We start from the raw sequence: 24,891 nt of genomic DNA, 5'->3' as shown, positions 1-24,891 counted from the left end.
TGGGAAGCAGGCAGCAGGCTACGCCTGTTTATAACGCTGGCTGTTTATTCAGTTTTCATCTGACAACAAAAACAACACATGCTGCACTAATTGCAGAGCACCCGTCTCACACCAAGTATATTGTCGAGGGAGTATATTTAGAGCACTACCACATCTCTTGACAACAAGTATTTACCTGACATTTTTACTTTGATAAATCAAATTCATCTATGACATGAATTCACGTGGAAATAGGTATACGAGATGTTATTTTTCTTACTGTATTACATCTCTGGAAGACAAAAAGCATTCAGTGACAGGTTAAATAGAGGATGTAGTTAATATGTAAACCGTGTGCTCAGGGAAATGCAGCCCTGTAGGTCTGTTCAAATGAACTTTGCACCCTTTTTTTTTTTTAATAAAACTTTATTGCCGTTATTATCATGTTCAAAAGATAATATCCCACGTGATTTGTCACCAAGAGTCATTTAAATCTAAAACAAAATCTAACAAAAGCATAAGAAAAGAAAGAGAGATGGTTGTCATTGCTGATTTCCACGGTGCACAGTTACAGGATCACGCAGAACAGCTTTTTCTCTCTGAAGGGGTTCTCGGAGGAAGGGACCGGGGTCATCAGAGGGTCCTCTTTGGCGTGAGCTTCACAGTAGGCCATCAGATCGGCTGCTGCCTTGGAAACCTGCGCAAAAAGAGGTTGTGTTAGTGTCTCTGCTCATCAAAGACAGGAATAATAGAAAAAAACATTCTTTTAAACCAAAGTGTCTTCTTAATTTGTTAAATCTACTCATGAAGTGTTATATAAAATATGAAAATGTAGCTGATTATTGTGTTTTTTGTACTTGATAGACTGCTTTTTTGCACATTGGTAAATCCTAAAACAAAACTGCATGCGTTGTGGATGTTTACAGCATGTGCTGACTCACCATCATCCTCTCGATGTTAACCTCCAGCTTCAGCTGCTCCACTGTCTTTCTTGCATCTGCAATCTTGGCCATGTTGTTGGACATCCTCCTCACCTTCCACCAAAGTCAGTCAGCCCAGATCTGCAATCATGTTGCAGAAAAAAAGACAGAAAAGTTTTTGAGCCAACCAGAGAGGGAGGGGGGGGGTTGTTACTGACAAATCATTAGGAGCATCTGTGCTACTGGTTAAAGTCTGTTTCAATTTGCTTGTTAATTCTGCTCCCTGGGTCTCAGCTGCAAGAGGAGCAGGGAGGGTCTCAGAGGAGGAGGACGCGGTGGCGGAGGCAGAGCAGCCCTCCTGTGGGAGGGGGGCCCCCGCCTACCCAGAGTGCAAATATAATTAACGTTAAGTCCTTACTCTCAGTATGTGCCGGGAAAAAAAATGCACATTAAAAGTTAGTATCAATGCCATGTTTTAATTTTTGTTCACACAAAATAACTCAACATCTGTCAGGACAATAACAGTAATACATTGTTAGTTTTCTACCTCTTGAGTCTAAATAAAATCTGAGTCTAAATAACCTTACCATTTGTGCCAAGACAAAAGCAAGACATCTGTGGTCTGATTAGAAATTAAAGAACATTTAAAAAGCATCTGCTCAGTGTTTCATCATTCATCCGACTCACCGGCGAGACTGACAACAAGCTGCTGGGATCCCGGAGTAAAAGCAGGTGGCGCTGGTCCTTAGACGGGTCCACACCCACGTACAGTAGCAGATGAAGTGAGATTAACGGCGAAGACGAGGAGGAAGGCTTCAAGAGGTTGCCTCCTTCAAATAATTAGCAGTGGCTCTGCCTTCACGGTGGCTCAGTGCAGCAGTTAAAGGCAACATGTGGTGTGACCTTCATCGCTTAAGTCTCAATCAGCCGCCCACCTAACATAACAGAGACGCTCTTCCAGCCATTTATCTCTGTCCACATCTCAAAGGCTGCATTAGTGCATTACTTATGTTCACTGTCCTGTCCCCTATCTTAAATCTTTTCTTAAATATTTTTTGGGGGGGTTGACCAGGTCTATTTATTTAATGGATCTTGGACTTGATCCATGAATCAGTATTTATAAGGAACTTGTCACGCTAACATTTTATGATAAAGCCATCACTGTAAAGTAAGGCAGTCATGATGTTCATTGATTGTTTTGGTCTTTTATACTTTTTTCTTTAAAACACTGGACATATTTGATTTCACTGCATTTCACTGCTGTTTTGTGGATTTTTGCATACAGACCCCAGGAAGAATATCTGCAGTTTTGCTGCAGCTAATGGGGATCCAAATAAAACTATAAACTATAAACAGTAAATGCAGAGTAATGATATAATGATATATTTTATTTGATTCAATTATTTGCAATAAGACTTGCAGGAGTGGATGCATTTTTAACATTTGTGTGCAGTTATATGTCACATATACAAAGATGTGTTGCAATTTAAGCTTAAAGGGCCTATTTCTGTCGTATAAGAAATGACAGTAGAGTGCTAGAATAATGTGATTTTTTCATTTTCAGGGTACGGAAATAAGTTTTTGTCAAAGCGTCGGTTTTCTTGAGCAACAGAATCATTTGTCTCTGGCTGTAAGTACCCTTTAAAAGGCTATCAGTCTGTCCTGTAGAGCCGGCTGTTATTTCACAGTGCAGCGGGGGGCAAAGTGGCAGTATTATGGAGTTAAATGTCAGGTGCCTCATTAACATTTGTTTCCCTGTAGTAATTGGGTTCTCTGTGGAACACGCAGGACCATAAAAAGAAAGAGCTGTTGCATCTCTTGTGGACCGAGAGACAAAGTGTAAATTGGCTATTTGTGGTTAATGTTGACTATTGTGTCAAAAACTTTAAAGTTTATGAATATATATAAACTCAAGCCATATACCCAGGCAGCATCATTTTCTCTCAGATTCATGATTGATTTTGCATCCTAGGATTGATAAAACCAGGATATACATACATATTAATTCTTGATTTGACTGAATTATAATGGTTCCTCTGGTCCGTTGACTCACAGCAAGAAGTATCCTGTTTCAAATTTCAACTGTGGTCTTCCCGTGTGGAGTTTGCATATTTCTCCCCGTGGCCATGTGGGTTTCCTCCGGTCAGAGCAAAATCACGGATGTCAGGTTGATTGTTGGTGATCTTTATCTGCACTGAATGAAAGAGAAAACACAGCACAAGGAGAACTCAGCGTTGGTCGGGGCCTCGCACCTACGGCCACTGCCCACCAGGGGTCGCCACATTCTTATCCCTATAAAGTACCTTTGGTGTTCCCATCAAAGTCCCCATTCATGACCAAACATTTACACACACGAGTGGGATGACAAGTCTAAAGTAAGTTAGTCCATCTTGTTATGGGGTAACTGACCATGTCACAGGTCAAATGATGTAATTAGTAATATCAACACCATTCTGTCTTTCTTAACTGGGAGTTTGGTCAACTGCTGCAAATATATCAAATTCCTGCCTTATATTTCCCCGTTTTCATCATATTGTATTTGTAGTTGGGTTGGTTCACGCTTAACGTGTCCAAACTGTCATTTATTAATACTTTTAAATAATCAGAAATTCAAAATATGTTTGATAAACAGTATACAGTCACCGATCATGAACTCATTAACAGTTAAAAGTAGCAATAAACCTCCACATTGTCATCAATGTTTCCATGATGGGGGGAACACATCTACATTTTTTCAACATTGCGATATATTTACACATATTAGAACAGTTTTACAAGTTTGCAATATTGACTTTTTAGGCTATTCTAATAATAATGATAAACTACATTTATATAGCACTTTTAAATACAGTGTTACAAATGGCTTAACACAGTAGCAGGGATCTAAAGCCAATAAACAACTTAAAACAGCAGGAGAAACGTAAAGAATACATTCTTTAAGGTAAAGCAAAGCAAGGCCAGGCAAGGCAAGTTGATTTCTATAGCACAATTCAACAAGGTGATTCAAAGTGCCTTACAAAGAAACCAAAACATAAGTAAAAAGCATGATTTAAATTCAATTTAAAGAAAAAATAAATAAATAAATTAGAACAATAGATCTAAATCTGATAAAATCAGTTACTAAAATATGATTCAGTTTTGAAAAGTACTAGTGCAGATATAGACTCTAATAAACTGAGTGTTTCTGCTGATCTGAGGCTTTTCTGGGAGTTTGTTCCAGACATGTGGAGCATATGCACTCAGCTTCTCTGGTTCTGAATCTGGGAACTGATAAAAAACAGATCCAGATGACCTGATTGGTCTAAAAGGTTCATACTCAGTCAGGAGGTCCCTGATGTGTTCTGGTCCTGGACCATCCAGATCTTTATAGACCAGCATCAGGACTTTAAAGTCTGTCCTCTGAGGGACAGGTAGCCGGTGTGAAGACCTCAGAACTGGACTGATGTGGTCCAGTTTTCTGGTCCTAGTGAGGACTGGAACAGCAGAGTTCTGAATGAGCTGCAGTTATTACCAGTACTTGAGTTGTAAAAAAAAAAATCAGGGGGGATGGTGGATTTTATCATATGGGGACAGATAATTCGTGCTGATTACAAATAATATAATATATTACAAATAATAGCACTGACCAAAACATCTGCAGAAATACTGCAGGAATGACATAGCAGCAGTTAAATGCAGCCTTCTGTAAGCTTTAAATATCCACTGGGCTTACATCTAATACATCAAAACACAAAAATAAAAGTAGTTTTCTGAACTTATCAATATGACTCTGTCCTTCACAGGATACGTAAAATGGATCACTGCAAAAACTCAAAATCTTAACAAGAATATTTGTCTTATTTCTAGTTAAAATGTCCCATTTTAGTAAAAAGAAATCTCATTACACTTAAAACAAGACTCATCACTGGAAAAAACAACAATTTTCACCTGTTTCAATTAGATTTTCACTTGAAATAAGTAGAAAAATCTGCCAGTGGAACAAGATTTTTTTGCTTGTAATAAGAAGATAAATCTTGGCCCACTGGCAGATTTTCCTACTTATTTCAAGTGAAAATTTACCTGAAACAGATGAAAATTGTCACATTTTTCTGCTGATGACTCTAAATGTTGAAATAGCAGTAATACCACATTCATTGATGAAATGACATAAGGGATGGAAAGGGGGGATGGCAGTTTTACAGGGGGGATGATTTTGACCGTTTTTATTTCAGGGGGGATGCCATCCCCCCTCATCCCCCCTCAACTCGAGTACTGGTTATTACTGACTTTTAAGGCGGACTGTGAAGATGCTGTTACATGTCAAATACCCTCCAAAGAAGGTCTTGTCTATATAATATCCCTGCAAGTTCAAAAGAAATAAGGGGGGGAGGGGGCGCTAATAACTTTAAGGGAACTGGATTATTTAATTCTGATCTGAGCCTGTGATGTCACAGTGCTTTGCAAATCTCATTAGCTCACTGAAGGACATTAATCCTGTTTTGTGAACTTTATCACACCAATTTTTTGTTTTTTTTAATCTTCCCCCCATCTTATCATATTTGACATTTGACACAGATATATATATATCTTATATATATATAAGACAGCTCGTCTTATATTTGGGGAAAAAAGAGCTACAATCTATAAGGAGTTTGTAAGTCCTCTTGGGGGAAAAAAAGACAGTTTACGTGCTCCCAACACCACCACCACCTTACTACTTATATATTTGTATTCTATTTACATAAAATCTTGAAAGAACCTAAACCAAAAATGTTTTATCAAAATATTGATTGCAAGAGTCCCAGTTTCATCCAGATGTCCCCGATGAATTATTCTGCCGTATTGGACTGAAAGCAAACCGGTTTTTCTTGTTTCTGGGCCCTGCAGCTAAGCATGTGACACACCGCGTTTTAAAGACATAAGCTACTTAGTATTTAGCCCCCATCATTTACAGGACTTGGAAATATTCTTAGCTGTATTTGTTTTGCAGTCATATTAATTTTTGAGCACCATAACTGCAAATATGTGTGGAGTTATCACAAGAACATACTGCAAAAGACTAATATTTTGAACTAAAAATGATCAGAACTCATAAATGAATAATGATATTGTCAAAATGATTTCAGTTTTTCTTCTGAAGTGCAGTGTTTAAGTATAGATGGGCTCATTTTTAATTGAACAAGCCAAAATCTCAAAATTTGCAATAAAAAAAGCAGTTTTGTCTGAAGCATCTGTCTTTAACCTGATGAGCTGCAGTATCATGTTAATTAAATCGAGCTTCTCCATTTCTCTCGTCTGTGTGTTTCCTTCAGCTTCATGACAAGTGGTCCACCTAGTGTTTGAGTCCTGGTGTTTCTGACACCCATAGTGTAACTTCACTGCATTTCTTCCTGCAAAACAGCCTGATTGACGGATCTTCCGTGTGATGAGCAACCCTTAATAAATCCTGCCTCTGCTGATGCATTTGAATCCACATTGCCACATGCATTTGAATTTTTGCATACTAGTCCCCCATTTGTGATTAAAAGTCCTGTGCAGCAACTTGTGCATTTCAAAGGTTTGCAGAGTACGGGAGTCTAAAGATCACGCCAACAGAAGAGCTTGCTGTCCGTGACCTGACTGAAATGCCTTGTTTGTGTTCCAGGCCTTTTCTTCTGTTACTTAATGACATCATCAGGATTTATAAAGGGGCTAAAGGAAAGAATCAGACATTACCGATGTCATGCTGAAGTGAGAGAGAGAGAAAGAAAGAAAAAAAAAGTTTTGAACACTAAGTTTTAGTAAGTAAGATGTGTAAATATTTTGGGTGCAATTTAAATATTTCAGTTTTAATCTGTGAACAACAAAGACTTCCAGTAGCCTACCACTAATCATATTTAATAGCTTGAATTGATTTTAAAACAAAGATTTTACACAGTGGATATTTCAATAACCTTTTAAAATAGGTTTTTAAACCCTTGTAGCGCACTTGCAGTGTTATTGTGACGCCTAGTGTACCTGCTGTATCTTGGGCCTCTGATGAAGTCTGGGTTACACTTCAGGTGTCTCTGAGTTGTTTACAACTCCTCCAAATAAACCTTCTCACAAGGTAGCACTTCATTAAATGCACAAATGAAAAAGAATACCCATTAATGGATGCAAAAAAACAACTTAAATTAATTCAACAAAATGCATTACACTGCTTCTCCTAGAAATAGAAACAGGGTGAAACAATTTAAGTAAGACAGATGAAGCTGGAGCTCTCGTAAGACTGCTGTGAATGGACAGACGACCACAATGTTGATGACGTCAATGGTGTCTGAACCTGAAGGAGACTAAAAGGAGACATATTACTCAGTTTTTCATAATTTAATGTTATTGCCTCACAAAAGGTCTTTCTTGGACTTTGTTTTGATGAAAATACTAGTGCAGTATGTTGTCCAAATAGTTACATTTCCTGTAACTGCAGTTCAGCGATGGGAAGTTAGTATTGATCCCTCTTTTAGACTCAACCCTCTTGCCAGTAACTGAACTGGCCAAGCTTTTTATAATACTGAGATGAAGGTGGAAAGGCTGAAGTAACGGTGGGTAACCCTAACCTAACCCTAATCCAAGTGGTGGGTAAATACCGGTAATACATCAGTCAAAACTACAGTTGTTTTGTAACCATCACATCTTGACTTGATGAACAATTGTCTTCTCTCTTTCCCCGTTCCTCTGAGTGTGTGTGTGTGTGTGTTTTTCTGAGTTCATAAACCTAACCTGAAGATTGCTCACGTGGGTTACTTTTCTCAAATGTATATGATGCATTGAGAGACACATGGGAATTTCCAGTTTCTCAATGGGAAAACAATCAGAAAATTGGATGTCAAATTTCCATGTTGGTATATCACACATTCAAAAGCACTGGTAGAGAATTACTAGCTCATTAATTGTTTCTAATTTAATTCTTGTATCAGAATTCTAAACCTGATAAAGACACTTTGCTGTCAATAGCAAAATAAAAGCAAGGCCAAAAATACCCCCATGGTAGCATATTTGAAGTTTAAGTTAAATTGCCATGAAAAAGGGGAATTATAAGTAATTACACTCTGAGATTTTTATCAAAGTGACAGTGTTGTACTTTTTTGGAAGTGTTGAGTGAGACTGCGTCCGTCAGATATTTAGCGGAACTAACGCTGTTCCTTGAATAATACAATTCATTAAATATTACTACGTTTTTTTTGCCTGTACTTAATTGAATTTGGAAGATGTGACTCCCCCGTCGCCCCCAAAACAAAATGTAATCTACGTTTTCCTTGTTGACATGTAATTATCCATAAATATGTTACCATATGTTGCTATATTTGTGTCGTAAACTGTTTTACGTAAGGATTGAACTCAGTTATGTTTATACTTAGTATAAAGAAGGATACGTCAAGCAAACGTTTGTTAATGACCTAAAATCCTACCCTTTCTCTGCCCCATGAATGCGGCTCAAATACAACTTCCGGTTTTCAAAATAATATTCCAACCCAAAATAAACAGACAAAATACAAAAAAAAGAAAAACAAAAAATATATAAGGCACTGATTTTGACGTAATGAAGATGTGTATTTTTTTTTCAAATATTCAGATATTTCCTTGAGTACCTTGATTACAACCATAACACTTATTTCTTTTCAATTCATATAATTTTATTTATGACACTGCACTTTTTCTTTTTCTTTTTATTCTTATTTTTATTTTTATCTTTTTATCTTTATATGGGGGTTTGCTTGTTTGGGGTGTTTTATTTGTACATGACAGTGCTGAGTGAGTGAGTGAGTGAGATGGAGATGTCCATTTCCCCGAGGGAACCTCCCAAAGTGATTAATAAAGTCGTCTGAATCTGAATCTGAATACTTCCCCCATAATTTTTAACACACTTTTATTGTAAAAATAGTGTAAGACTATAAAAACATTTGACTTTTCTACAAAGGTTCATTGCCTTTTTTGCTTCAGGTTTTGTGTTGCAGAGACTACAAAAAAAAAAAAAAAAAAATTCTACCATAATTTCTCTTAATACCTCCCATAAATCTGTTCAGGACTACAACAACTGCACACATGGTGAATTTGAACCCCAAGCTGAGGTTGGAGGATCCTGCAGGGATCCTGCAGGGTTGTACCATCATCGCAGAGGTGGGCGTGTAGGAACCAACACTTAAGGCTGATTTATGGTTCCGCGTTACACCAACGCAGAGCCTACGGCGGCGACGCGCAACGTACGGCGCGCGTCGCCGCGTAACCCTACGGCGTAGGCTCTGCGTCGATTTAACGCGGAACCATAATTCAGGCTTTAGCAGAGAGAAGACATCACGTTGGGCTAAAAATCCCCACTTCTGCACGCTGCAGCTCGGCTGGGTTCAGTTCAGGGACGATCGGGTGAAATTAAACTGTTTTACGGCACGTAAATCTGGGCTAGCTGCAGAGGGAAGAGCTTTAGACGGAGGCGTGCGGATGTCGGGATGACAGGAAGATGGCCAGCGGGGTTGGAAGTGAGTACCGTCGCTGCACATGAACCAGCAGCAGCAGCAAGTTGCTCCATGGCAGCTTTCTGCCCCTGCAGGGGGGTGGAGGAGGTGGTGGGGGGGTCTGGGGTCAGCTCTGCCTATCTGCTTAATGTGCACTTCTGGAAACTATCTGTATTTTGCATTGGATTTCATGTTTTGGTGCATCTGCATGTGTCTGTATTTAATTACAGTTTTATAACGGCCTTGTTTGAATAAACATATGGATAATATTTGCATATCGTTGTGATTGTTTAAGCATCAGGTCCATTTCAGTGATATCCGGTGTAATCTGGCTACTATAATTATAAATAATGCAAGTTCAAGTCGATAATTGTGTGTATCTTTAATATTTAAGATTCAGGTTTCATCTGCAAATTAAGTACAATTTAAATCAGTAAGATTTACTATTCATGACTGTTCTGAGGTGGAGGGGGGTGTTGGAGGCTGGTTATTCTGTTAGAGGACTTTGGGACTAGTTAGTAGTTGTGTTAATCCTTAAAAGCACTGGAGTCAATCCTCCAATAGTGTAGAAATAGCAGTAGTGCAGTCGCCACACATATCTGATCTCAGCTGATGGATGAAAACATTTATAGAGAGTTCAACATCATCATCCACTTCTCTGTGTTATTGAGCTGCAGTTGAATACAAGCTCATATGGAAACTAGCTGAACCAGGATGATGGTCTACAATCACGCAGGATCAGGAATAACTAGCTTTGTTTCTGGTCTCAGTCTTGAGCTGTCTTGATCTTGATTTTGATTGGTCTTGATTCTCTCTGGTCTTGGTAGAGTCTTGGTCTTGGTTTAGGCGGTCTTGATTACAAGTCTAGTATTGATGTTTAGTTCCTTCTAACTGTGTGTAAAAGCATGCTTTGGGGTGTCTAGTGGTACTACTGGCACAGTGGGCAGATCAGGCCTAAGAACAGCAGACTTTTTTTTATTTTTTATAAATGTATTATTATTATTTTTTTTTACTTCCACCATCCCACATCTGTAGAACACAAGCTGCTTGTGATTGGACCAACAGAGCCATGGTCGGTGAGGGAGAAGCTATGTTTGGCCACATCTGTCATGAAGAGTGGGGACCAGAACTGGTGATAAATCTTTTTATTCTCAGTATAATCACATGCATGCTCACATATGTAAGTTTAACATGTATTAAACTTGCTATAGACCAGGAAAACCTATCTTACCTGAATGTGGTTCACAATTATTACTGTTTATTATTTGCCTTGCCTCTGTGATGAAGCAGCATGGTGCACTGTGCATGCCGGTTTTAACTTTGCATATAATTTGCATAAAAATGACCAACTAAAGGGCACCTAGAAATAATAAATGACTCATAACGATCAACAAAATTAATTTAGCAAAATGTAAATGGCAACAATCTTGATAGAAAAGTGGATGTTTTGAAATGTAAGTCTTTCTGCAGATATTTGATCAAAACTCTGCTTACAGAATGTCTCACTCTCAACAGGGTGTCAGTCAGTCGGGCCATAAAACCGTTTGCAGAACCTGGACGACCACCTGACTGGTTCTCTCAAAAGGTACAACAGACAAACCCGGTTTGGCTCTTTGTGTTCTGTCCCTTCACGAGGCTGATTTTGATTCTCCTCTGGATCTTCACAGCACTGTGCTTCCAAATACTCCGAGCTCCTGGAAACTACCGAGGCCCCAAAGTGAGCACACAACTGACTTTACCCTGAAACGTGCTTTTGAGAGTCGCGACTTCAAGCTGAGATAGATGTGTTGCAGTGTGATCTCTGTGTAAACAGCGCCACAAACTCATGTGTTTGTTTTCTACCCTCAGGCGGAAGCGTGGGGAGAAAGGTGAAGTGGTGGAGACGGTGGAGGATGTGATAGTACGCAAGCTGACAGCCGAGAGGATAGAAGAACTCAAGAGGTTAATCAAAGAATCACAGGAGCAGCACAGGTGACATTTAAAGAGGTTGAACACATCATCATATTACCTCTCTGTAAAAACAAGTATTTCAATACACCATAAAGGACATTAACATCACCGGCTGAGGTGTCACTGTTTTCGCAGGAAGCTGAAGAGAGACGCTGACTTGATACAAGCGGGACATGTAGATTCTAAACTTGAGGAGTTGTGGCAAGAGATTCTGCAGTAAGAGGCAACAAACCGCATATCCAATCCGTCTACGTCTCCTTCTGTCTCTGTAAAAGTTCAACCGCTGGTTTCCAAACTGTGTGCCACAACAAACTAGCGTGACATGAGAGAATAGCAAGCGTGTCCTGGGATTTGGTGACCGGCATCTTTACGATTTCAAAATCCAACCACATGGAAAATGATGTGCTTGAATTTCTTATTTCAGTACTTTGCATGCTATCGGTTTTTAAAATAAAAGCATGCATTATTTTTTTTAAAACCCTGCTTCAGATGGTAGTTTGTATAAAACCTGGCCCATCGAAGCGCAAGAGAAGCGTTTATAGATAATAGATGGATAGATAATTAGCTTCTGTTCCATTAGTTCTCCTTTAATTTCATGACCTGAAGGGGTTTTAAAGGATAAATTGTGAATTGTATGGGATATGATTTAACTCAATATTTTTTTGTGTGTAGTTATTAATGCGCTGTTAATATTACAAAGTGCAATATTGATTAGTCACGATAGAGGAGGCTCGACACAGATCTGGTGTGCGATCAGCACAAACGGTTTGGAAACCACTGGGTCAGACAATGCTCGCTCTGTGGCCATAAATGCTCTTTTGTGCCTCCGTCAGGAAGAAGAAGCTGGAAGAGGAGGAAGCAGAGTTAAAAAGAAAAAACACAGATGCTGCTTTTCAGGGTATGTTCTTTAATTTCGTGTAGTGTTTTGAAGCCAAATCAGCTTGTAATTGCTGTTTGTTTCACTAAGTATTTAATCACACACGAGGATTCGGTCAGTGTAGGACTCATGAAAGAAACCAGGAAAGCAGCTGTCAATGTTTACCACAGAAAAGCCAGTAATTGTCAAACCACGCTGCTTACGTGGCTACAAGCGAGAGAATCAGGCAATGTGTCCTTGTTTTCAAAAAAAGAAAGGGGACAATCAGATTTTGTGTAACTGTAATTAAACTCTAGCTACGCTGCTTCTCCATATTTCAGCCAGACTGGCGGTGAGAAATGCCCCCAAGCGCATGTCCAGTGCCGCCGTGCATTCGCCATCTGCCTGTAGTTCCCCGAGTCAGGAGTTCTCACCAGGTGACCCGCTGGAGTGCCTCACACTCGATCTTCCATTCACAAAAAATGTAAGTCTCAGAAAGTTCAAAGGTTCCCCACGGGGATGTCTAACGCTGAAATAGTCTGCTTCCTCTTTTGATGTGTCAAAGATGTTGTTTGTCTTTTAAATTTTACCATGTGAAAGCAGGATATCTGTCAAGATTTCTGCAGGACAGTCAGGTCTTGTGAGGAACTAATCTAGATTTAGATTGACTAGTAGGGGTGGGCAAAAATATTGATACAGCAATATATCGCGATACATAGTCTCCTGATACGATATCGATATTCAACGTATGTATCGCGATATATTGCCGTATCAATATTTTTGCCCATCCCTAGCTGTACTGTATTTTTGTGATATCAATTTCAGTGTGGGTGAGACACTGCATTTTATTTTGAGTATTTTGTATCTAAGAATAATGCACACTGCACTTTTTATTGTGTTTCAGTGTGTTTTTTCATGCAAATATGTTGCATATTAAAATGTAAAGTTTGAATTACATTGTTTTGACTCAGTCTGTCCAATGAATTATCACTATCATCTGATGTACATATATACAACTTGGATTTTAAGATGTGTAATGCATTTTTAAAATTTTCGGTGAACTATGTAGAATATCGCGATATATCGGGATATATCGCATAATCGGGATATCGTAATATTGTATCGTATCGTGGCTCAAGTATCGTGATGCGTATCGTATCGTGAGGTCCTTCCCAATACCCACCACTATTGACTAGTGTAATTTCTTGTTATCATGAGAGGTAGAAACCCTGTCCAGCATTGCTGGAAGGCATAGGAGGTGGTTCAGTTTTTCTAACCGTTGCCACAAAAGACGAGAAACACACATTAGAGGTGCTAAAGAGAACTGACAACACGTGGATTAGCGAACGCATCCCTGAATGTTTCTCTGTCTCCAGGTGTTTGGGACGTCCAGGTTATTGTCTTTTGCTGAAACCTCTGGGCCTGGCAATGATGACGTGAGCCATGGGACACTTCTGGATGACTCCGCTCAAAAGAAGCTCCTGAACCAGAAAGTCACACCCCCACCATCTCCGCTACTGTCGGAGTTACTGAAGAAGGGCAGCATCTTGGCCACAAACTCCAGACTGGTATGCCAAGGGGCTTACAGCCACTTCCACGTTCAAAACAAATTTATATTATCATTTGTAAAGTTACATTGCATTTAGAAAGTCTTCTGTCTGTTCTGTGTTGTGGTCAAGTTCCAAAACTGACTTATGCCAAAGGGCAAGGCAAGTAAACTTGGGGTTTGGTGGATAAAAAAAAGTTTGCTTCGCTGTTTAAATGGTAACAGATGATTTAAAATGATGGTACCGTGTTTCCGTGAGCAGCAAATGGAGCTAATGGGATTTCCTGTCCATCATACCAACCTCGACATCAGTAAAGTCAAAGTCACATGAATGCAGCTTATTAATGTTTGGCAATATTTGCTGTACAATTTCTGCAGATGGTATGAGGATAGGAGTATAAGATAAAGTGATGCTAATTTAATTTATTGAGGTGTTAAGATTAAAATTATAAATCTGACATTTTTTACTCATAAGTCTTTAAACTTTTACTTTTAGGTAATTGATGAGGGATGCAGTTCTATGGCTGGAAAAGTATTGTAGGGTTTGAACTGTTCTAATTTTACCTGCCATTGACAGATGAGTCAAAAATTACATTTTAAATCCTGTTTGTGATTCTTGTGTTTATAATTTGTTGCCCTTTTGAGAGTGACAAAACATATATTTATATATGCCTTAGGTTTTTACCGGCATGGTATCAACCATTAATATGTGTGCAGACAAGGTAAAAAAAAAAAGAAAAAAAGAGAGTGGCAAAACTTTCCCTTATTATCTTATATTTTCTGGTTGATTTGGCTTATATATATATATATATATATATATATATATATATATATATATATATATATATATATATATATATATATATATATATATATATATATATATATATATATTAAAAAAATATTTTTAATTTTTTTAATATATATATATTAAAAAAAAGCAAGTTATAAATCTTGTTAACACGGCTAAATATCAAGTGCAACGACAGAAGACGCTTGTCAAACTGCAAACAGACCAGGGAGGTGACTGCTTTAAAGCTGATTATTGCTAACTATAGAAAGCCAGTCCAAGAGGTAATCTTGTTCGGCATTTTGGATACTTTTCATTAGTACTAGTCCGGTTGTCACTCACCACACAGGTTGTTTCTCTGATTGGCTGTGTGCCTATCCATTTTTGTCTGTTATTGAGGACTTTTTTGTTCCAGCTGAGGTGGATGTACGAACTGAAGTCTCATAGCCAGAAAAGGTCTGGCAGCTGTAGAAATATGACAAGAAAAACCAGAACAATGAGGAAACACATCACCTGTGTTTTTCATCTCTGAGTTTCTCTGGGTTCTCTGGTTTCCTCCACTTATTATTTTCAACCAATTAGAAAAACTATTATTACATTTTAATTCAAATGTATATTATGTGTGTTCAACTTTATCCCTAGTTTGCCATAGTTCTGTGCTGCCGTAGGTGAGTGTAATTGCACACTACGGTCAAGAACAAGTGTAAATCAAAACTATTTCAAGATGTTCTATCCCTGGAAATGTTGTTTTGGCTAGGGAAGATCCAGAGTGGATGACTAATAACTCACTTACGGAGCTAGACCAAAGACACTTCAGGGAAATCAAACCCACAAAACACAACAATCTGTTGTGGTGGAAACGTATGGAGCATTTTGGAATAAAAACTGATGACGTCTTTGTAACGAGCTGGGACAGGCTCTGGCAGTTGTGTAGTTTCAGATAAATTTACAATAAAAATGGTGGATGAAAGAAAACCTTAGAGGGTTCATCGCTTAGTATCCTCGATGCAAAAATTTCTTTTTAAGTATCGTGACCAAGAATGGCAACATTGCAAATCAGTTAATGCGTTACTGTTCTAGCACACCTGAAATGTAGGTACACAGTAAAGTACACATGAAGACGGACTCATGCCATTTTTCTTGGGGTAACACTGTCTAATGGAAGAAAATTAACAAATAAAGATGACTTTTTTTCCATAATAGTCCAACTTTCCCTGAAACGGATTAATTAATATTAAACATCTACATTTGGAAAAAAATCTACAGTAACTAAAACTCTCAGTATCTCTAAAACGAGGTGGAGTGAAAAGAACAAGATATTTAGGTAAAAGCCATTATTGCACTGATGACACTGGTGGTTTCCAAACTTCCTGCCTCCTTACGTCTTACAAAGTATGAATTCAGGTTGTCACTTCAGATGTCTGTGAATTATCAACAGCATCAACACTCTGATGTTTCTGATTTAATAACCTGATGACGGTGTATTTAATGTCAGCCAGTAGAAATTTTCTATTTAACTTTTTGAAAACTTTTTGCAAGGGTTTATATCTCCGAATCACATTACAGCAGGAAATAACATCCTTCTGAACTACCTGGTTGAACAGTTCCTAGACACGAAACGCTCTTAACCTGCTGGTCTTGCACTGAATTTTATAAAAACCTAACATGTGACTATCCTCTGACTTTATTTGATGAGAATGAGCCAAGTCAACGTGAATCGCAGCAATTCGTTTTTTCTCATCACTCACTTGAACATGAAATGTAAAACAGCCTTATGTGCCCTGCAGATCCCTGAAAACAGGCTTGTCAGGGGTCAGCTTTAAACATGAGTTGGGGCGATGTGGGGATTTATTTTTGCACTTTATCAATCTACTGATGCAGAAAGATTTCAAGATTTTATTGTATTCCTTTTAGCAGTGCACAGCATTATGATACTTTGCTGATTGAGACACGCTCCTATGTTGATGAGGTATTTGTGGCAGCAGTCCACATGTGTGTGTTGATGTGTTTGTATGTTTCTGTTCGGTCTCCGGGAGTTGAGGAGCCGGATTTCCGAATGTCTGAGTCTGGTTGTGGGAGGGAAATTTGGCATTGGAAAGAATATTTTAAGCTTTTCTTTTATTTAAATTAAAAGTACCCACAATACTACATTATACCTTTAAGGCAACACTTTATTATTATTATTACTAAAGCTGAGTTTGCTCTTGTAAAATGTAAAAGAATTCAATGATTTATAAATGTATTAGATCATTATCCCCTTTCTGAATCAGACTGTAGCATAAATAATACTTGTTGTGGACTTTATAACAAGAAAACTGAGCGTTTGGACTTGTTTGCATGTTTGTGGCTGCCAGGTTGTGGAGGTGGACGTTTCTACAGGTAACATGACTGGAACACCTGACCTGCAGCTGGCTCCATCCTCTCAGCCGCTCTCACAGGCAACAGGTACGCACACCCTGTTGGATCGTTGTTAGTGGCTGGTTTCTTATATTTGGAGTCTCGGTCATGATTATATGTGTACGCAGTACTCAAGTTGTAAAAAAAAATCAAGGGGGATGGTGGATTTTATCATATGGGGACAGATAATTTGTGCTGATTACAAATAATATAATATATATTGCAAATAATAGCACTGACCAAAACACCTGCAGAAATACTGCAGGAATGACATAGCAGCAGTTAAATGCAGCCTTCTGTAAGCTTTAAATATCCACTGGGCTTACATCAAATACATCAAAACACAACAATAAAACAACTGTTTTCTGAACTTATCAATATGACTCTGTCCTTCACAGGATAATGGATCACTGCAAAAACTCAAAATCTTAACAAGAATATTTGTCTTATTTCTAGTTAAAATGTCTCATTTTAGTAAAAAAATCTCATTACACTTAAAACAAGACTCATCACTGGAAAAAACAACAATTTTCACCTGGTTCAAGTAGATTTTCTACTTATTTCAAGTGAAAATTTACTTAAAACAGGTGAAAATTGTCAAATAAGTTAATTTTCTGGTGTTATTTTTCTGGTGATGACTCTAAATGTTGAATTAGCAGTAAAACCACATTCATTGATGAAATGACATAAGGGATGGAAAGGAGGGATGGCAGTTTTACAGGGGGGATGGTTTTGACCATTTTTATTTCAGGGGGGATGCCATCCCCCCTCATCCCCCCTCAACTCCAGTACTGTGTGTGACTTTTGAATTCTGAACATGCAGTTTATTTGAAGTCTATCTGTAATTAATCTTACATGTTTGCCAGCTAAGAGCCTCCTCTGTCTTGCTTGCACTTTGCACATTAATGCTTGTGTTTGTGTCACATTAATGGTTGTGTTTGTGTCACATTAATGCTTGTGTTTGTGTCACATTAATGCTTGTGTTTGTGTCACATTAATGCTTGTGTTTGTGTGTATGAATGCCTCCATGGCAGGTGCCCCGATGTTGTCCCGTCTCCTGGAGGCAGGTCCCACCCAGTTTTCTCCTCCGTTAGGTTTCATGGCCAGTGGCGACGCTGCCGCCGGCGTTCCTCTCCCTACTGCCTCTCCCGTTCCTGTCGACGCCAACTTCCCCGGAAATTCAGGTTTGTACAGTTTATCAGGCTCCTAATTTCAGCTTGAGAACTGAATTTTTAAACTTGCCGTGAGCTGGATTTCTTACAAACTAGCAAAGATGAACCTAATGCCCACACGTGATTGTAAAGACAATAACACCGACATCGCTGTGATGCACAAATGAAGAGTTCTACAGCATCATTACTCATAACTTGCTGCTCTTGTGCAGAGGTGCACGGCTTGGTGCCGTCTGGGGCTCCTGAAGGCCGACCCGCGTCCACAGAGAAGGTGTCGGTCGTCAGCGAGGACGATGTAACCATGTCCTACATGGGGGACGAGCTGGACCTGAAGACAGTGGGGGACATTATTGCCATCATCGAGGAAAAGGTTAAAAAAGACAAAATATTTATATATTTTTTCTTTTCTTTTCTTTCCAAAGTACTCAGATCAGCTGCAGATTGACTTAGGGCTGGGCGATATATCGATATTTTAATATATATCGATATATTTTCAAACGCGATATGGTACGAGACAATATCGTTTATATCGATTTAAATTTTTTTTTTTTTTTTAATGATTTTGATATAGCTTATTTTGTGACAAATTGACTTGAATGTTTTATTTGAGATTTGCACAAATGTTTTGCTATTTGCACAACTGTCAACCTCAGTGGAAAAGTCTGCCTGTTACTGTCTATATTGTATTAATTGCACAGTGTATTTTAATTTAATTGTTATACAGGAAAGGGATATTATTTGTTTTATTTTATTCAAGAAGCATTTTTATTCTATATGCAGGCAATTTATTTTTATTTCATTTGTTTTATACAATTTGATATTGTGCAGACCTTTGTTAATAAAGGTACCTGTGTGACATTTGGCACGAGGCTTTGTATTAAAACTGACTGTTTTTTTAAGGGTTTGCCTCAGAAAAAAATTAAGCTAACAGAGATGCTAACAGAGATGCTAACAGAGATGCTATGCTATAATGCTTCGGGGGAAACCCCAATTATGCCACAGAAAAAATATTGATATCGAGTATCGCCATTCAGCTAGAAAATATCGAGATATGACTTTTGGTCCATATCGCCCAGTCCTTGATTGACTGAATGTGTTTGAGTTATTCTTACTGTAAGGGTTAGTTAGTCGGTGAACCTGAATCGCTGGGTTCAGGGATTTGATGGACTATAAGAGTAATTCCTTGTTTGTTTCTTTTGTTTGTTTGTTTCTTTTAAACTCCAAAGAGTCTTTAAGATTTGGAGTCACATTTATTTCCCTACAGGCCGACGAGGCTGCAGAGGCGTTGGACGCAGCAGCCGTCGAGGCCGCCTTGTCTCTCTGTGAGGAGAACGGCCACGCTCTGTCCGTGGGCTGGGACAGCGGGCCTTTCCAGCCCCGGGAGTCTCCGTCTGCAGTGCCAGGAGTGGTCTCGCAGTCCTCGGCCCTCCCATGCGGCCTGGAGGGCGGCACGCAGGCCTCCCTGTCTTCTCTGTACAGCAATCGGGACAAGAGTCTTACAGTTTCTCCTGTGGAGCTAAGGAACCTTCCCTCCACCTCCTCATCTTCGTGCCACTCAAAGACTCTGAAGCACTGCCACAGTCCATCCATGTCCCAGTTTGAGGCGATGAGACGGATGGGAGAGGTGGGGGACCCTGAGAAACAGATTCACATGGACGGTAGCATGAAATGCAGAAGTGATAAGGCACAGCAGAGACGAGAAAAATCCTACAGAGGTATACTTGTATTTACATTTTAGTATTCAATTTTATCAACATGCATTTACAAAAACAAGGCTTTCCATTTTTAATTATGTCTCCATACTGTCTTCAAACTTCCTTGGCAGACTCTGCAATGGAAAACAGCCCACTGTCAGAAAGGCAACCCAAGGTACTGTACCTAAGCAAGAATACTAGTTATAGCTGTTATTATTCAGATTCAGATTGCGTTTATTTGCCATTTGTGTAACACACATGGAAATTGTCACGTTGGTAACAGTGTGCCTACTCAGTATTCTTTTCACATGTAAATAAATAAGACACAGACAAAAACACCGTAGTGAGGAATAAGCAAAAATAAAGTGCAGGCATATACATTAAATAAATTATAGTCCAGTTATGATGATTATTATTATTATTATTATTATTATTATTATTATTATTATTATTTCTTTTTTGTCATCATTGAGGATAATTATCATTAATAAGTATTATTCATAATAATTAATTATTATTATTATTCATATCGCATCTCAAAACTCCCCTCTTCAGAACAGCTTTTAATGTGTGATTTGTTTCTTATCCTTTATCTTATCTTTTATCTCTTATCTTTTTTTTATCTTGTGGTTTTTTATTTAAATTTTTTTTATCTCTATGTTTTATCTTTGTATCTGTGAAGCGTCTTTGAGATCTTTTAAAAGCGCTCTTTAAATAAAATGGATTATTTTTATTTTTATTATGATTATTTTTATTATTATTATTATTATTATTATTATTATTATTATTATTATTATTTTTATTATTATTATTATAGCTATAAAGAAATGTGAAGAGTGTAAAACCTCCACAATATAATTTTCATGTGAATCTCTCCAAACTTCCATCATAGGAGACAAACCTTGAGGATGGAATCAGGGTTAAAGGTGGAGAAAAAGCCTTGGAGACCAAAGCAGAGCAAGATGTCACTGAGTCAGAGTTATGCGGAGAAGAGGAGGCCGACGGGGAGGAGGAGTTCTCATCAGAACCAGACAGGGAAATGGAGCTGGAGCCCGCCGCCAGCGAGAGCGAGGATGGCTACAGTCTCCACACGGCGTCCTCGTCCTTGCAGCTCCACACGGTGGCCGACTCCATCCCCAGCAGCCCTGCCTCATCACAGTTGTGAGTGACACCGATCAGGCAAACGCTGAGAGGAGAGACTGCTTGTGTGAGACGGTGCCACAGGTTCTCCTTCCTCACAACACTTGTATTTCTTGTATGTCCTTCTTTTGTACCTTCATTGTGCAGCTCTGTGTGCAGTGAGGACCTGGAGGCTCTACAGGCTCACAAGATCTGGAAGAAAGCCATTATGCTTGTGTGGCGTGCAGCAGCCAATCACAGGTCAGTGTGGCCATAGACGTATATACGTAGACGCCGCATCGAGTGTTCTTGCCCGCTGCTGCGATACGTCAACAACGCCGCCATATTGGATGTGGCAAGACTGCGCTGGAAACTAATACAAGTAAATTGACTTATTTTCATAAAGCACCTTTCTACAAAGAAATGTACGTTTTACGTCTCATTTATTCATTCACACACGCACTAATATACTTGGGAAACAGTTAGGCACCAAATATAATATATTTAATTTTCTCAGATGGCAAAAATAAGAACTTTATTGATCCCACATAGGAGTAATTCATGTTATATATATATATATATAGAGAGAGAGAGAGAGAGAGAGAGAGAACAAGGTAACAAGGTAGTGCCGAAAAACAATATATATCCCCCCTCACAAAAATAAGAAAAATAGAGAAACATATTTTCTCATGAACAAAGCATATTTTACATAAACATATTTAAAATTTTTCAAGTAACAAAATAACATTTGAACCATTTTTCAGATTTTTTCAGTTATTTTATTGTCGGAAAAATTGTTCAGATATGTTATTTTGTTATTTGAACATTTTTAAATGTGTTTTGTTGATGAGAAAATATGTTTCTCTATTTTTCTTATTTTTGTGAGGGGGGATATATATTGTTTTTCGGCCCTACCTTGTTTTCTCTAACATGAATTACTCCTCTGTGGGATCAATAAAGTCTTATTTTTGCCATCTGAGAAAATTAAATATATTATATTTGGTGCCTAACTGTTTCCCAAGTATATTAGCGCGTGTGTGATTGAATAAATGAGACGTAAAACGTACATTTCTTTGTAGAAAGGCGCTTTGTGAAAATAAGTCAATTTACTTGTATTAGTTTACAGCGCAGTCTTGAACATCCAATATGGCGGCGACGTTGACGTACGACTCATCGCTCGATGGGGCGTCTACGTATATATGTCTATGAGTGTGGCTTCTAACCTCAGCGCCGCAGAGTTTCTGATACATTATCTCTCCCAAAGTATTTGCATCATTAGTGGAACAGATTTCATGTCAACCTGCAGGTATGCAAACGTCTTCCTTCAACCAGTAACAGATGAAATTGCACCTGGATACCATAGTATTGTGCACAGGTAAGAACTTCAGTGCAAAAATTGCAAAAAATCACAAAAAAAACACCGTAACACCAACTCTGTGGTGGTCTGCTCTGCTTCCTCAGGCCCATGGACCTGGCCACCATAAAGAAGAACATCGAGACGGGTTTGATTCGGACCACGGCGGAGTTCCAGCGGGACATCATGCTGATGTTTCAGAATGCGGTGATGTACAACGGCCTGGATCACGACGTGTACCACATGGCCCTGGAGATGCAGCGGGACGTCCTCGAGCAGATCCAGCAGTTTCTCGCCACCCAGCTCATTATGGAGACATCAGAATCTGGTATCAGCGCCAAGAGCCTGAGGGGCCGTGAGAGCACACGCAAACAGGACTCTACTGACAAGGTGCTTCACTAGAATTTTGACAAAAGCACAGAGTACAGAAGAAGAGACAAGGGTGAGACATCGGGCTGATGTAAGGTGGAAGAAACACTTACCTGGTAGCCATTTTCCAAAGCATGACATTTGAGGAAGTCGTATTTTTTCAGTAGTTTTCATTTCACACTAGTATTATTTCTTTTAAAATAAATAATTGATTAAAAGATAACTACCTCTATGACTTTCAACAGGCATTTTATCAGATATTTCAACTGCTAACCTTGAAATAGGAAATATGATAGATGCAATTATAAATATGCATTATTAGAAAAATCTTTAGAAGATTATGATCTACAGTAGCATAACAGAGTTATGCTGAAAACAAAAAGCTGGAAGTCTTTTTAAGACCTGGCATACATACATACATGTGGGCATCATTTTCTGTTGTCTGTCAAAATATTGAATTTCTTATCAGGGCCCCAAAGGAACAAGTCAAAAAGTAGCAGGTCTTAGGAGGTTAAGTCACATTTGGCTAAATGTTTTCAACGAAGAGAACATTTGGTTCCCTCTTATTTTTAAAAAGAAAAGTTTTAAATGTTGCATCTCGACTAAAAGGCAGGAGATTACTGTATCATTTTTTCTAAGCGCATTGGAAAGTGGTTGCCAGGAGTCTTTTTTGCGGAGAATAGCGCGTGCTGTATCGGCTCCTGAGCCAAACATTCTGGCATGTTCCTTAAAGAAATGAAGATGCAGGAAAAAAAAAAACTGGTCTGGACAAGTAGAGCAGTTGGCAAACGGCAAGAGAAAACCAAAATGAAAGGCAAATGTTCTAGTTTATGCTGAGACGTGTTCTGACAAAACCTTATTCTAGAGCCTCTCTGAACTGAGAGCAAAGTACTTTGTATTTTAGTCACTTTCAGTGATGTTTTACTGCTACTTGAGGACGGCAGCGAGCGTTTGAGCCACACCTCTGATCTTCTTTATTCTCCTGTGTTAGGACACTGTGTCCATGTCCTCACCTGCTTTCCTTCTCTCTCTTTTTGTAAGTAGCTATCCTACACTTCTTAAAAACATCCCTCCTTCATACAAATAAACAACCAAGAAAAGAAAAAAAAAAAAAAAAAATCATAGCAAAATATTAAAACCTTAGACCCGAACTTGAATAAATGTGTATATTTAAATAAGTTACTTTGATATCTAGAAAAACGTGTCCCTTTATTCAAGACTGACGTGTTATATTTTCCTCTTTGGTTACAGGATGGGGGCACCAGAGGGCGCCGTAGTGCCATAGAAGCAGATCTCAAGATGAAGAAGTGAACCTTTAGTATGAAAACCATGTTCCTGGGATCCAGCGATGCCCCTGATGTGATGGTTGGTGTAACATCGCCTCCAATTGTGCTGCACACTGATTGGGTGCAGTTTAATGAAGAGAGTCTCATTCCTCCAGAGACCGCCGTACAGACATGGATTACATACTACACAATCCAGATTACTGCGGGGCATTCTGCAAGAAACTTTCCTACATGTAACTGGTGATCAACAAGACTTAACCCGCTCCAACGTTCATCCAGTTATACGCAAGACTAGTCAAAAGCTGCGACGTGCCTGCTCTCAGGCGTGTCCAAACTTTTGCCTGGTGCTGTCCATGTGGATGCTCGTGGTCTTTATCTGAGCTGCAACTCAAGTCCCACATTTACCAGTAATCTGCACCTGTAAGTAACGGACCAGAGGGGCGCATATTTATCTCAAACCGACAGTTTCAGCGAGTAAAACTCTTAATTTCTTCTAATCTAATTTAAAGACTTCCCAATCATTTTTAAATATGACTGTATTGTTTGTGTTGAACTGATTTTGCCTGTGACACTTCCTGTGAAACAAACATAACAAAGGTATTCCTTTAAAGCTATTTTCAGTGTTTTTGAAAATGTGATATTTTTTGTGGACTTAAGTGATAATAAAATTTAAGAAGTCTTTACCAAAGCAAATGTTGAAACTTTACTTTCTTGTTAAAAACTCAATATACAATATAAATATTTGAACTTTCCTCCTCACTTTTTTTTTTAATAGTTGGAATTCAAGTTTACATTTTATTGTATGAATCTAGCAGTGCAAGTTTCCAGTTAAGTTACTACAAACAAGAAGTTTGAGCAGGTAGTTTAATAATATTTCTCTGAGCCATTGATGAATTTGTGGATTCAATATCACCATGACGTACATGAACTATGATATTTAGGAGGGATTTTGCACTTCCATTTGTTTTGGTCATCTCCTTGTGAGTAAAATTAACCCAAAGCTTTCAAT

General features: G+C 38.6%; 2 protein-coding genes across 4 annotated transcripts; one reads left to right on the top strand and one right to left on the bottom strand.

Annotated features, from left to right (window-relative positions):
• Positions 1 to 95: 95 nt before the first annotated feature.
• Positions 96 to 1,732, bottom strand: gng8 (guanine nucleotide binding protein (G protein), gamma 8). Its single transcript, XM_061739823.1, has 3 exons — positions 1,587 to 1,732; positions 921 to 1,040; positions 96 to 676 (listed from the first exon to the last, which is right to left on the bottom strand). Exons 2-3 carry the CDS (start codon positions 1,002 to 1,004, stop codon positions 548 to 550), a joined length of 213 nt encoding a protein of 70 aa, XP_061595807.1. The 5' UTR covers positions 1,005 to 1,040; positions 1,587 to 1,732; the 3' UTR covers positions 96 to 547.
• A 7,477-nt stretch (positions 1,733 to 9,209) lies between these two features.
• Positions 9,210 to 24,536, top strand: LOC133460288 (bromodomain-containing protein 8-like). 3 transcript variants are annotated; one of them, XM_061740896.1, is made up of 20 exons: positions 9,210 to 9,373; positions 10,385 to 10,481; positions 10,865 to 10,934; positions 11,017 to 11,066; positions 11,198 to 11,320; positions 11,435 to 11,515; positions 12,133 to 12,197; positions 12,497 to 12,639; positions 13,532 to 13,723; positions 16,846 to 16,936; positions 17,923 to 18,072; positions 18,273 to 18,430; positions 19,325 to 19,775; positions 19,886 to 19,929; positions 20,647 to 20,915; positions 21,054 to 21,134; positions 22,180 to 22,248; positions 22,335 to 22,617; positions 23,588 to 23,632; positions 23,848 to 24,536. In XM_061740896.1, exons 1-20 carry the CDS (start codon positions 9,355 to 9,357, stop codon positions 23,905 to 23,907), a joined length of 2,541 nt encoding a protein of 846 aa, XP_061596880.1. In that variant the 5' UTR covers positions 9,210 to 9,354; the 3' UTR covers positions 23,908 to 24,536. The 3 variants fall into 3 exon arrangements, with proteins under 3 accessions (XP_061596880.1, XP_061596879.1, XP_061596881.1); XM_061740895.1 differs by having other exon boundaries at positions 21,042 to 21,134; XM_061740897.1 differs by lacking the exon at positions 23,588 to 23,632 and having other exon boundaries at positions 21,042 to 21,134.
• The last annotated feature ends 355 nt before the right edge of the window (positions 24,537 to 24,891 follow it).

Source organism: Cololabis saira, chromosome 14, assembly GCF_033807715.1.
Source record: "Cololabis saira isolate AMF1-May2022 chromosome 14, fColSai1.1, whole genome shotgun sequence".
Lineage (NCBI taxonomy): Eukaryota > Metazoa > Chordata > Actinopteri > Beloniformes > Belonidae > Cololabis > Cololabis saira.
The sequence above is the reverse complement of the archived record's forward strand: the minus strand, read 5'-3'. Positions and strand labels throughout refer to the sequence as shown.

Bases quoted from the DNA above. Each gene is read 5' to 3' on its own strand.
- gng8 (XM_061739823.1), bottom strand. From the start codon at position 1,004: ATGTCCAACAACATGGCCAAGATTGCAGATGCAAGAAAGACAGTGGAG. The intron at 677-920 runs GTGAGTCAGCAC...CTTTTTGCGCAG, and splicing joins TTAACATCGAGAGGATGATG to GTTTCCAAGGCAGCAGCCGA.
- LOC133460288 (XM_061740895.1), top strand. The intron at 12,640-13,531 runs GTAAGTCTCAGA...CTCTGTCTCCAG, and splicing joins ATCTTCCATTCACAAAAAAT to GTGTTTGGGACGTCCAGGTT. The intron at 22,618-23,587 runs GTGCTTCACTAG...CTCCTGTGTTAG, and splicing joins AACAGGACTCTACTGACAAG to GACACTGTGTCCATGTCCTC.